Below are 14049 nucleotides of genomic sequence, written 5' to 3'. Positions count from 1 at the left end.
AATGAATGAGAATCCCCTCTCCTGCCAGACAGAAAAAAAGACAACCCCGTTCACTGTCCTCTGCCGTCCGCTGCTGGGTGACCCGGTGGACAGACTAAGCATGGGCACCAAACAGGCAGATAAATATTGGAGAGAGAATCAATTTTTTCAGAAGGAGCTCTGAAAAGGCCCACAAGAGAACACTCTGGTTGGGGACAGACTTCCTCACGCCTACACTGAGGAGCTCCCTGTGTGGGGATGGAGCCACAATCACTCAGACTTCTGCCCCCGACCCTGCTCACATCACCACTCCCAGCCAACTCTGGGGGCTCGAGAATCAATGCAGGGAAAGCGAGGAGATGAGCTCAGCACCCTGGACTCCACGCTTTTCTGAGAAAACCTCACACACTCGCAGCCAGCGCATCATGAAGAGACTAAACCAGCTCTTCCTGGTGAGACCAGCTGCGGGGGCTCAAAGCTGGCGGAGTTCAAGGTTGCTCCACTTACATATTTTTAAGGCCTGAATCCCCTCACTCCAGAGACTAAAGGATGGTTGACCCCACAGTATATGGAAATGCAGGCAGAAGATGCCTCCTTAACAACGCCAGAGATCACAGGGGCGGCCAAGGCTGTAGCTGGATGTCCCCCCAAGGTCCATGAGGTGCTGACACCCCGGATCTTAGCACAGGTCACCTAGGATGGTGGCTTATAAAACAAGCTAAGTTGAGGCCATCAACCCACTTCACAATTGGGACCGTCGGAACCACACCCTGCATGGCACACTTACTGCGTGGACACGGAACCTGAGGAGAGAACCAGAGTGATGAAGGGCAGGGCCATCTGGCTCCACCTGACCGCTGAGGGCAGGCCGCTCCTCCCCGTTCCCACGGGGAGGAGGACACTGCTGGCCCACTGCAGGGGCCTGGGCCACCGTGGACACAGGCAAGGGGTGTGGCTGTGCTCTGAGCACTGTTGAACCCCGGCAGCAAAGGGCAGGTGCAAAAGGGCTCAGAGCACCCTCCGCTGCTCCCCTCTGCCAGGCGCCAGTGATCTGATGGAATCCACCTGCCCAGGGCTCTGGGGAGGGGGGAGGGACTGAAGTGGCCCCTCGGCCCCCTGCCCGGGCCGGGCGTCCTCGCGGGAGCCGAGAGACATTACGGCAGGCACTCACTTGGACTTGTTCTCTTCATAGTGAGCACTGGTCTTAATGTATCTGGCCAGCTCTATCTGCATGTCGCCGAAAAGGGGCACCACCTGCAGCTGCTGCAAAGGAAGCAAACACAGCGTGTGAGACACGGAGGGAGGGCCAGGCGGCTGCCTTCCACTGGGGGAGGCAGGCCTGCATGTGTGCCTCTGGGCGGACCCCTAGTTTCTGCTTCCAGTGATGCTACCGTGTGACCCTGGAACCACAAAGAGCCCCAGCCAGCGTACAGGTCCTCCCCTGACTCCAACCATCCCAATGTTCCAGCAACCGAGCCCAGAGAGGCAGTGACTTGTCCAAGGTCACCCAGCAGACAGAACAGATGAAGGATAAGGACCAGACGGCCTGCCTCCCGGGGCAGTATCTTTTCTGCTCTAATTTTTGTGAGATTAGAGGATCCTTGCTGCTTAGAACTGTGGACTAGAAGTGGGTATCTGCATGTCACTGGCGGGGGGTGGCCCTCATAAGAAACTCCACCAAGTGAAGGTGTTGAAAAACACAACCTAACACCAGAGGGCAGGCGACTGCCATGCGAAGACCAGGACAAATGCAGAGGAGGTATTTACTGCCTGCTTCTGACGCGCTAGGCACGGTGCCAAGCACTTCAAAACCAGAGGGTGTTCGGGCAGTGAAACTGTTCCCTATGCTGCCCTAATGACGTGATACACGTCATAGAACACACAAGGTCAGGGCTATCCCTACTGCAAACTATGGGCTTAGGGTGGCAACGACGTGTCAATGTAGGTTCATGGACTGTAACAAATGCAGCCTTTTACTGGAAGGCTTCGATAATGCGGGAGGTTGTGTGTGAGTGGGGACCAGGGGTATCTGGGAAACCTCTGCTCATTCTGCTCACTTCTGCTGTGAACCTGAAACTACTCTAAAGAATAGTCCATTAAACAAAACAGAAAACAGTATCTCAGTCCATACAAGAACCCTGTGAGGGCAACACTATTCTCATTTCCATTTCACAGATGGAGAAACTGAAGCTTCAACAGCTTAAGCGATTTTTTTCCCGCAAAGTCAGACCAGCTAGAAGCCAGGGAGTCAGGACTATAACCCAGGGCTCTGATTCACTCCCACTGAATCCTCAAAGGAACCCTATAAAGTAGGTCCCCTTAGCGTCCCTATCTGTCGGGCTGGGTAGCTCAGATGCATAGAAGTTCTGTGACTGTCCCCAAGTCACGCAGCTATGAAGTGGAGAGTGAGACTAGGACCCAGGGCTCGGGGAGGCGAGCTTACGGCCTTCCCTACGCCCCCACCTCATTTGCGCAGACTTAAGGCAGGGGCAGACTCTGCCAGTTCTCCCGAGAGGAGCCCTGTTCTCGTCTGGGGCATCTCCAGAGAAAAGGGAGTTCCAGCCTTGAAAAGAAGCTGAGCCGAGCCACGGGGTGAAACTGGGCAGCGTATTCCTCCCCCAGCTCCTACGAGTCGGTGGGACTGAGGCCCGGCCACACCTTGCAGGGGTTCCGCTTTTAATTTAAGCTGGTTTTCCCACATCTGACCTCAGAGGCTCCACTCCAGACCTGAAGTGCCTGATGCCGGAATAAACTGACAACATGGAATTCAATTCCAGAGTAGGAAACCCCTTTGAGAAAACCTCAAAGGCAAACCGCAAGGTTTTATTGTTGAAGATTTGGAGCCAAAAGATCAAATCTCCGAGGCCCTGGAACGAACTGAGCGCAGACGAGGCATTCTGCCCAGGGCAGGGGAGAGTGAGGGGGCCTCTGGTGGGCTGTGAGTTTGCGAATGTGAATCAATTTAAAATCCAGTCTTTAATCCCCCTGCTTCTGTGAGCTCTGATTTATACTGAAAATTACAGCAGGTGCTATCTTCTCCGATGCCCGTCTTTCTATAGACAGCAGGGGGTTCAGGAAAGGGAAAAAGTAGTACACGGAGAGGATCATGAGGCCTCCCAGCCGAACCCCTGCTGAACCCCAAGACGCGAGCACGTGCCTGACTCACCTGACCCTGGGCAGCTGGAGGCCCTGTCGCTCTAGCCTCCTCCTCTTCTTGGGGTCTTTAGAGCTACAGTTCAACCAACAAGCCCCACTGCGTGCTGGCTAATTTCATTCCTTTCCCGAAAGAGACTGCGCCTTGGCCCCCTGCCCCAGTCCCCGCCCCAGTCCCTGCCCCAGGTGCTGACCTTGAAGAACTTATCAATTTTGCTGAGGTTGATTCTTTTCTTGGCATCCAGTTTGTAAATGTTACTGACATTTCCATCCATCAGGTAGAGACCAAAACCCATTACCTGAGTGAGAAGAGGCAGAGCTGGAAGTCAGTCACAGCCATTGGAAAAGGTTCAAAAAGTCAAGAAAAAGCAGATCTGTGCCTGTATACACAGCCTCCCCCAACCCCGTAGCGACACTATTACAAAAACCCACGTGTCTTTAAAAAGTAATAATAATAAAGGACACATAGGTCTAATTTCAACCAGAAATTTGATTTCTGTGAAGAAACGCAGGGGACCCTTTAATGTATCATTATGGTGGCACTTCTTGAGTCTATCCCAAAGGCCAGAGTCTGTGCTTAGGGATTTAACAGGCATTACCCTTCATTCTCACAACAACCTTATGCGTCAAGGTCTACACAATAACCTTATTCTACAGATGAGGAACTGGAGACACAGAGAGGTTAGTCAGCTTGCCAAGGTCACACAGCCAGTAAGCTGCAGAGACAGGATCTGACAACATGTATGCACCTTTGGATCCTTCCTGAGAGCAAGGACGGGGTGGTACTGATGTTGCATCCCTGAGGTCTAGCACGTCCCGGCACTTGATGAAAACTTACTAGACGTTAAATGAATGTGAAACTATTCACCCCTTTCCCCAAGGAAGCTACAACAGTTTCCCGAGGAGCCACTGGTGACTTCATTAACAAAAACAACACATTTTTGCCAGGCAGTGCCCTATCAGGAGGCTGACAGGCTGATTTCTGACGTCCCATCCACATAATAATTTCCTGGCTTATTTTGCTCCTTTTGTCAAATGTACAGCGAGCCTGAGGGTACGCCTGAACAACTAAGCTGAAAGCAGCTTCCCTCGGCTCACAGTTGCTGTGTGACCGGGGATAAGTCGCATCTGGCACCTAAGGGCATGGACCAGAGGAGGGGTACTTGGATTTTGTGGCTCTGCAGGGTGTGCACCAGACTTTCCATTTAAGGTGAAAGGCGCCCCCTGGTGGCACCCGAGACGGGAAACAGCTCAACAGGGCTGGAGACCAGGTTGAAGAGGCAGAGAGGGAATGAGAGTGGGAAGCTGAGTCGTGCGTGGGTGGATGAAAAGCAGGCAAGATGAAAGAAGGGCCTCAGAAAGTGATGGCAGCATCTGAGGATGTCTGGTAGACTGGGATTTTGTAACCTAGTCTGTGGAAGCTGCAATTCTGGGCAGAGCTGCGGTGACTGCCCGGGCATGGCACTGCGGGGTAAGAGAAGCCACTGAACTCTGGGTGACTTCTCTGGATTTTTGATTGTGCAGCGGAAGCCAGAGTGAATGAGTCACCAAACCACACTGCCCTGCAAGCTTCTTCGAGGTGCTATGGAAATGCAAAGAAGGGAACGCCAGCAGGGCTGGGATTCTTAAAGAGCAAAAGGGGACATGGAGGAGTGGAGGAAAAAGTCAGATCAGCAGGGGAACTTTAAAAAGTGAGGTCCTGGGGAATAAAGAATCAAAAGGGACTATGTGGTGTGTCTGAAGATTATGAAGGTTACTCCTTTCAGTGCTACTGTTGTCCGAGGGAAATTAGAAACAATCTCAGCACCTAGCAACAGAGTAACAGCTAAAGAAATGAAAGTCTATCTGTAGGACATTATTTAAGGGCTGCACAACATTCCATATGCATTTAATGAAACAGGATAAAAATTACACACACATATAATTCATATATATTGCATATATCAGCACAGAAAAACTGAGGTGGGTATACACTAAAATGCTGAAAGTGTTATCTCTGGATGGAAAGACTGTAAGAGATTCTATTTGGGGGGGGGCTTTTCTACAGAATCCAGATTTTCTATAACAATAAATATTACCTGATAATTTAAAAATGAAACTTGTAAACTGATGAAACAAACGTGACCGTTTTGGCAAAATATAGCAAAAGTTGGATGGTCTGACCTTCCCTTTGAGTCAGCAATTCTACCTCCGGGGTGTTTGGCTTAACAAGAGTATGTACACAAAGGCTGTGCTCCAAGGGTTTCAATGCAGTTTAGCAAACAAATATCCAACAACAGGGAATTTGTTAAGAAACAACGACCCCATGCAATGGAATGCTCATCAGCCATTAAAAACCACATTGTAGAAATGGCCTTAATGCTGTCTGGGAAGGTGTATGTGACATATTAAAGGGGGAAGAAAAGGTTACAAAACATTATGTGCAGTAAGATCAGTATCAACGCTGAAGCACACAGAACAATTTTTTAAATAAGAAGGCGGTGAGAGGGCGAGCCCAGATCTCGGGGTGTGTGGCAGGGCGCTGTACCTTGAGGAGCATATGCTTCTCGCTGGGGGTCAGATACATTTTATTCTCGTAGTAATCCACACAGATGTTGACGATGTCCGCCAGGAGCTCCTCGTAGCCTGGGATCACTTCGAGTTGCTGATGGAGACACTAAACAGCAGCGCCCCCTCCTGGTTAGTCCCTCTCCTGCACCCTCCTCACACACCACCTGGAAGGCCGCCAGCTGGGCCCTGGGACAGTGACCCGCCCACTGACCGCCCCCGGTGGAAGGGAGCCTGTGGCCTCTCCTCAACGTCCCCACAGCAGTTGCTAGAGCGCCTGTATATCTCTCAGGGCGGGCACTGACCCCTGGGGCTTTCCATTGTCTTTCTTGGTGGTTCTGATGGTTAGAAAGTGTTTTCTAATGAACTCATCTACGAAACAGAAACAGACATAGGAAACAATCTCATGGTTACCAGGGCAAAGGGGACAGGAAGGGATAAATTTGGGACTTTGAAATTTGCAAAGGTTAACCACTATATATAAAAATAGATTCAAAAATAAATTTCTTCCGTACAGCACAGGGAATTATGTTCAATATCTCGTAATAACCTTTAATGGAAAATAAATATATGTATGTATATGCATACCTGGGACATTGTGCTGTACACCAGAAATTGACACACTGTAACTGACGGTACTTCAATAAAAAAAAAGTGCTTTCTTGGGGTGAGCTGAAAAGGAGTTTGACTCCACAGTAACAGGTCTGTGGTCATCTTGGCTTAGTTTTGAGGGTGTGGACTGAGCCGTGATGTCTCCTCAGAGGGTGGCGGGAAGACCCAGCCCAGGGGAGAAGAGCTGGGCAAGCAGGTGTCTCCCTTCTGGCAGGACACAGCAGTGCAAACACATTTCCCCTACAAGAAGGCCTAAGGCCTCCTCTCAGCCCCTTCCCTTCTCTCCAAAGGGGCAGCCCTGCGGGTGTGCAGCGGAGGGCACTGCTGGCTTTCTACAGACAGCACGGGGCTCAGGCGTGCAGCTGAGTCCCCGGGAGAGAAACCTGAGGTCTCAACACTGAGTGTGGCCTTCTGCAGACAACAAAGAGCAGGGAAGACCCCGTGAAGCCAGCAACCCTGAGAGAGATCTGAGCCCGGAAACCCTTCAAAGACAGTGGGCCCCTCTCAGGTTTTAGCCTGGGTCCTGCTGACATTCCTGCTGGTGTCAGTTCAAGCTGACCTGGCAGATGCCTAAGACAGGTTACGTTATGTCAGGTGGAGCGTGGGGGTGCCCCGGCAGAGCGGTGGCAGTAACTAACTACATCTTCTCATGTCCTTGCTGTCTGCCAGGCTCCACATGCTAAGGGCTTTTCATATACTGTCTCATGGACTTCTCACCACAGTCCTAGGAGTGGATTCTCATCAGAGTCGCAAAATAACAGCCCCATTTTACAGATGAGTAAACTGAGGTTTGGATCTTGCCCAAGGCCTCACTGTGGGTCAGTGGAGGGTCCAGGATGAGAAAACAAGGCGGTCTAACTGCAGAACCCAAGCTCTCAATCTATACCAATGCAGGGGCCGAATACTGGCTAGAAGATTTTCAGAGGACAAACTCCAGAGAGGGTGAAGGACCATTGAGACTTAAGTCTGTAGCTTAAAGCTTGAGGAGGGCAGTGGGGACGGAGGATCTGGACACAGCTCCTCTGCTCATGGCCCCCCCCAACTTCCTGGCCCCGACGTATGTCCCGGGACACAGAGTTTGCCATCACCTGGGTGATCCTGTTGTGGTTGGCCAGGAACATGGAAAGGTTCTGGGACTCCTGGATAGACTGGGGGTCTGCCATCTTCCTCAGGAACTGCGCCGCCCTGGACACGGTGTTGCAGAGAAGAGGGCTCAAGCCAGCCAGCCTAACCTAGGCCCCCCCGGCTCCGGCTCCGGCTCCGGCTCCCACCTAACTGGTATTACACAGTCCCCGAGGATGAGGAGTTCTGAACATCACAAGGGACTCTAACATCAAAGGAGAGTGTGCTCTGGAGTCGTTTCATTTGGAGCTGTCTGCACCCTTGTAATCAGGGTACCTGAAATTAGGAGGCAAGAACGTACTGATGCTGAAACTAGGAAAGACTGAAGGCAGCTAGCATCACATCAACCAGCCCGAGGCTGGAGGACAGAGCAAAGCAGGCATCCGGTGCCTCGCAGTGACCTCCACTGAAGGGAGAAGAGTCACGGGCAGGACGCTTTGTTTTTGCTGTGTATTATGTTACTCATAGGAAAATCCCAAATTTATAAAGCAAAACATTGTATGCAAAACAAAAGTCTATGCAACCCAACAGGATTACAGGTGAAGGGAGATGGGTGTGGAGGACAGAGCAGGATTTAAAGGGAGAAAACCACAGCCCTAGGACTTCTCCAGCCGGACCTAGAGGCGGTGCACGTGTGTCACCAGGGCCTGGGAACATGGACAAGACACCCACCTAGCTCACAACCCTAGCTGGTCCTCAGAGTATGTCGGCTGGGATGGAAGGAGTTGGCCAAATCTGGGGAGATTCTGAGAGGAAGATACTGTACTATGAGCTGTCAAAGAAATCTTTGTGAAATTGCCATTTCTGGGTCAGCCTTGAATGGGGTTCTGTCTTCTGGGTGCTCCCTGGTTTCAATTCACTCGGGATAAAACCGTGAGGGTCAGTCTGCTGTCTGCTTTCTCCAGTTACCCTGGAGCCCCAGGGGGATGTGATTCAAGAAGGTGGCCCTTTCCATTAGTGACCCAGAAAATCCTTCCCAAGAGATGGGTCCCAACACCTTGGAGCTTATCTGAGCTTTGGACTGTCTGTTGTCTTTGACTGCCCTCCCTCACTTTTGGGTGGCTGTATCCAAATTTATAGAGGGGAGTAATCCCTCCCCCGCTCCAGACCTTCTTTCTTGTGAGCTGACAGTGACCCCCAAATGACCCCAAGGGCAAGCACCTCTCCCAGCCAAGCACACCCCCACCCCGCCCAACACACACACACAGTGACCCGTGGAGGGATTAGCACACGACCTAAGCTGGGGCAATGACAACCGGCCTTGGGACTTCTGCAAAAATATTTACAAGGAGGAGCAACCTTTCCTTCCTTGGAAGCTGGGGTAGCTACGCTGGCCGGAGGGAAGCTTACAGCTTCTGGAGGCCACAGTGGGCACAAGCCTGCCTGACAACGAGGCCCATAATGAGAGGAGTTAAGCTGAGAGGCAGAGGGAACCAGACCAACGACATCACTTGAGTCCCTGGATCGCGTACACCAGGACTGTTTCGTCCTGGGAGCCAATCCAGTTCCTTCTTTTACAAAAGCAGTTTGACCTGGCTTTCTGATTCTTGCCAGGAATGACGACTGTGACCATTTTTATGATTATCTTACTGGTCTTGGACTGCACCGGGCACAGGAAATGCTGCTGCCTCACAGGTGGGGCAAATGAGGATTTGATTCCAACCTGAGACAGAAAACCCTGCAAAGATCCAGTTCTCCAAAGCTCAGCTCTACATCTTTAAGGACTATTAAAGGGCAAAAACAGAGACAGAGCCCGCCACCGCTGTGTTGGGGGCGGGGAATGGCAAGTTTAGGTTCAAGGAGGAACCTGGTAGAAGGACCCCCTCCGCTCCCACCTGTCGGACAGGTGCCCAGGAAGGTGGGGGGGGGGCGGGGGCGGGGCTGACCTCTTGTAGGCAGAGTGGTCGTTCTTGACGCTGCATTTCATGTTCTTCAGCTCGTCCAGGACAGCGAACATGTTGATGAACTTGCCCAGGGTCAGGAGGTAGGCCTCGGACACGAAGTCCTTCCTCCGCTCGGCATGGCACAGCCGCTTCACCTCGCTGCAGAAGCGCTCGATGGCCTTGCGCTGCGGGCAGAGGGGCGGCGGTAAGGACCGGGCGGCTCACCGCGCTTCCCGGTGGGGAGCGGGCCGAGGCCGCCCGCGGGCCCCGCTCAGAGCCTGGACATCTAGAGGAAGGCCAGTCTGCCTGCAGGTCTTCCTCCGGGGAGTCCTGAAATCCAAAGCTGACTTCTGGAGGGGAGCCCAGAAGCCGACCCCGACGTGAGTCAAGTGAATTCAATCATTCACCGCGCCCTCGCTTTGAAGGTTGTATGTCTTGTTCATTTCTGTATCCCTGCGCCTGGGGCAGAGCAGGCACCAGGCGATCAGCGGGTAGAGGTGAAGAGAGACAGAGACACTCAAGGGAAGAGGTTCATGCATCCAATGAATGGTGTTTACTGGGCATCTTCCGTGTGACGGGCACCCTTCTTGGCACCGGGTTAAGGCAAGAAACAAAACAAAACAAACCTCTACCCTAAGGAGCTTGTATTCAAGTAACAAATGACAGAAAACAAAATAAATTCTCTGTATTAGAATGTGCTATGTGCTATGGAGGAAAATATAGCAAGGGAAGGAGACAGGGAGGCCTTCAAAGACGAGATCAGCCACGCTTTCTCCTTCCAGAGTCTAAGTCCAACGAAATTTTCTGCCATAACAGAAATGTTCCGTATCTGCCCTGTCCAGGCAGTAGCCGCTCATCATACCTGGAGACTAAGCACTTGAAATGGCTAATGCGACGGAGGAGCTGCACTGTTCATTTTATTTAATCACAATTTCTGTCAGCAGGCCCTCAGCTCAGCACTTACTCAGCTAGTTTTTCTCTCTTGGACCTGCCTTCCGGAAGAGATATTAGGCTCCTTGAAGGCAGGTCTAGGATGCTAGTAACAGCAACTGTGATTTGTTACATCTGTATAACGAGGCATCTACAAACAGGGCTCTTGACAAATAGAGCTCATTTGTTGGGGAGGGTGTCGCTCAGTGGTAGAGCGTGTGCTTAGTAGGCACGAGGTCCTGGGTTCAGTCCCCAGTGCCTCCATCAGAGTAAGTAAATAAATATTTTAAACAAGTAGACCTCATTTATCTTCACTGAAAACCTACAAAATAGGCACTTTCCAAGGTATCAGAGCTGTCACATCACTACCAGGGCCCAGCAAGCTGTGGCAGAGCCTGGGTGTCTCTGCCTCACAGCTCCGCCTGCACCTTCCCCAGGTGTTCCTTCCCAGCTCCTGCCCCAGGAGGCCAGCAAGGAACTGGGCACAGGGCAGACACCCGGCCAGTGCCTGCCAGTCTACCTATGATGCTCACAAGTGCACGTGGAGCACGTGAAGGGCAGTGTGTGGCATGACTCCCACCTGGGTACAGGGTAGCCTTCAAGTGCTCAGCCTGCCTTCCTGAACGGCTTCCAACAGAACCACAATAACCAGCTTGCCCTCTTATCTTCCATTCCCAGGGGCTTCTGGCCCGCCTTTCCCTTTTCCTCCTTTAAACGATCATTCTTCTTGGCCTCCCAGCTGGTCGCCCCACTGCCACTCTTCTCCCCTCCCGCCCTCGACCTCAGTACTGCCCCTACCTCCTATCCACGATCCACACAGCCGCCAGCATGTTTGTTGTCCAACAGCTGGATCAGATCCCGTCACTGGCAACCTCTAGGGGCTTCCCACGGGGCTTGAATAAAATCCACGTATTCTTTGCATGGCCCATGGTGCCCCGTAGGGTCGAGTCCCTGCCTACATCTCCAAGCTCTCCTCTCCTCACCCCTCCTCCTCGCCATGCAGCGTCCCTGGCTTTGTTCCATTTCTTAAACACGTCCTGCTCTTTGAAGCTTCAGGACTTTTGCCTTCGCAGTTCCTTCTGCCTCCATCCCTCTGCCTCAGAGTCCTCACATGCCAACCTCTCTCAAATCATACAGGTCTCAGTTCAGATGCCACCTGCTTTCTGAGAGCCCGTCCCTAAAGCTGAGTCATGTCGCCAACACCCTCCACCCCGGAGTTTTTTCAGCTTTTATTTTATTCATAGCACGTATCATGTGGCGCAATGTTCGGTGTCAGCCTCTCGCCCTACCCAGACACACTGGTCTGCTGACTAGCATGTAAATTACATGCAGGGAGGGGGCTTGGCTGTCTTGCTCACCCAGGGGGGGTTAGGGCACTGGAAAGCATTGGCCAACGAATAAATAACATGGCACAAAAATCCAGACCCCAGTGTCTAGAAGCATGGGGGCCGTCTCAAGTCTCCTGGTCCAGAGCCACCTGGATCCCCTCACCTGAAAGTACATGAACTTCATGAGCTTGGTGACCTCTGGCTCCAGCACCTCCACCGTCTTCTCATAGATCTCCACTCGGTTGGGCTGCTCGTTGCACTTCACCTGTGGGGAGACGGGGGTTTCACACACCGTGGTTCGCTCAGGCAGTCCTGGTTCACACCTGCTGTCTTATTAATAGGGCCCTTTTTCACTGTCAAATCTACCTCATTGAGGATGATAAATGGCACAGTTACCCAGTGAGAGGGAGGCCATGGTAGCCCTGTTTGATGGCTCTGACAGGGGCAGAGCTGCTCCCCAGACACTGGCTACGGGAAAGAAACCAGCTGGTCCCAAGAACAGAACCTGCCTCCCCTTCAGTCTGCTCTGTGCCTGGACTGTAAGCCGCACACACAGCCATGCTGATCTCCTTCCCTCCGCCTTCTCCGACTCCTTACCCCAGAGGAACCTGCCGGATTCTGAGCAGAGAAAAACGTCCTGTCCACTGTTCTGAATGCACTGGGGGGCAGAACCCCCTGGCCATACTTGGCCCCATCAGGAAGCCCATTTCCCTGCCCAGGGGTTTGCAGCACACCAGCATCGCGTGGCAGGTGTTTGCGCAACATGCACACCCAAGGCTGCTAACATGTCACCAAAACTGGAGAGTGAGCAAAGGGTAAGCACAGGGACATTCTTCACACTGTGGTTTAGAAATTCTTAAAATGGTAGCAACACACGAAATAACCACCAGTCAGTGATTAAATGGATCAACCATGCTGCATTCACATACTATCGTTACAGAACTTTTAGTGGGGATGAGGCAGATGTGTGGCCTGACAAGGAAAGGTTGCTACCCTAAAGTGACTGGTGAAAATGGCTGCGGGACAGGAGGGGAAATCTAATCCCATGTGTGTTCAACGAAACACAAACCAGTGTGTGTTGTGACCATACATATACAGGCACAGTCTGAAAAGGTGCAAACCAAGCTGTTAATAAGTAGTTACCCGGGGGCTAGGAGTGGGAGGACAGGAGAGGAACGGTTTCTGTTTTTACACCCATGCCTTGTTGATTTGGTTCCAGTGGGACCCATGACTAATATGACAATGGTAAAAATAACATCTGTGTGTGTTGACATGAAAAAAAGCCAGTAATAAAGTGTAAAAAAGCAAGTAGCAGAACCATATAAATAAGAAACAACACACTTTTTTAAATGATAATAATTTACAAAGCAACAACCACAGGAATATTCACGATGTCTGAGGACAGAGATCCAGATGAAGGCGCAGCCAAGTGTCTACAGTGACCATACTTTGGAGGGAGGTTGGTTTGGGTGGCTGGGGGAGGATTTTACTTTATACCTTTCTGCAGTGGTTTGGGTGTGTCATATGGTTAGCATATGCTGCTTTCAAAAACAAAATGATACTGAGTTTTTTTTTTTAAGTTGGCATCCGTTTTACAGGAAGCTCTCAGAATGTGTTCTGTGCACCCCTGGGGATAAGAGGCCCTGCTTTACTCCTGGCCACCTGGAGAGGCTCAGCAATCCGGGTAGGGGTGGAGGGGGCAGGAGAGCCACCGGCAAGGGCTGTCTCACCTGGGGGATGGCTCGGGAACAGCTGCGCCAGGTGTACAGCATGACCGCGTACTCGTGCCCTTCCTCCAGCATTTCGTTCTGCAAAGAGAAACGTGCTCAGCAAGGAGAAACTGCTCCGGTGCCACACGAGATTTCTCAACAGTGCCCCACCCCCTAAATCCTCACAGTGCGGTCCGCAGACTCCCAGCAACGGCATCACCTTGGGGGGCTTATTGGAAATAAGGGGCCCATGGAATCTGAACCTGCATTTCAATAAAATTCCCAGGTGACTCACACTCCGAGGTGCACAGTGAGAAGCTCTGGCCTAAATTATCCTCATCAGGCACCCCAGGGCTCTCCGAGCAGGGCACATTTTCCAAAGACAGGTGGCCCCCTTAGAAAGGAGGAGGCAGACCTATTAGTTCCAGCAGCAAAAGTTGTCCCAGATATACACTAAGCAAGAAGATAAGCAAATAGCAAAACAGTTTATAACAGCAGATAGGTTACAAAAACGAAGAGTGGTAATTGCGAAAGTGCATTGAAAAATATATCGGTGGGATTGCACCGAAACTATGAAGAGCGAGTTCTCTGTGGTGCTGGATAAACAGGGGCTTCCACTTTTCATGTCATATCATGCTGTAATGTTTGCACTTTTCTAAGAGCCCATGCTACTATTTCCTAAGTGGGAAGATGATTCAGCTTAATTTTAAAAAATAATACAGAGCAGATGGCAAAGCCAACAACAGCGTGAAACACGAAGCTGCTGACTCACCTCACGTAGCCAGC

The 14049-nt window shown here is 51.5% G+C and overlaps 1 protein-coding gene across 2 annotated transcripts in view; it reads right to left on the bottom strand.

Moving 5' to 3' along the window:
- Positions 1-14049, bottom strand: part of CYFIP2 (cytoplasmic FMR1 interacting protein 2) — a 108275-nt gene that overhangs the window by 75685 nt on the left and 18541 nt on the right. For both annotated transcript variants that reach the window (XM_032477191.1, XM_032477192.1), the window contains exons 4-10: positions 13285-13362; positions 11718-11819; positions 9300-9481; positions 7380-7476; positions 5660-5788; positions 3327-3431; positions 1151-1242 (exon numbers count right to left, since the gene is read on the bottom strand). In XM_032477191.1, coding sequence (XP_032333082.1) covers positions 1151-1242; positions 3327-3431; positions 5660-5788; positions 7380-7476; positions 9300-9481; positions 11718-11819; positions 13285-13362 — 785 coding nt within the window. The remainder of the gene's footprint in view (positions 1-1150; positions 1243-3326; positions 3432-5659; positions 5789-7379; positions 7477-9299; positions 9482-11717; positions 11820-13284; positions 13363-14049) is intronic.

Source organism: Camelus ferus, chromosome 3 (assembly GCF_009834535.1).
Source record: "Camelus ferus isolate YT-003-E chromosome 3, BCGSAC_Cfer_1.0, whole genome shotgun sequence".
In the NCBI taxonomy this organism is placed as follows: Eukaryota; Metazoa; Chordata; class Mammalia; order Artiodactyla; family Camelidae; genus Camelus; species Camelus ferus.
The sequence above is the reverse complement of the archived record's forward strand: the minus strand, read 5'-3'. Positions and strand labels throughout refer to the sequence as shown.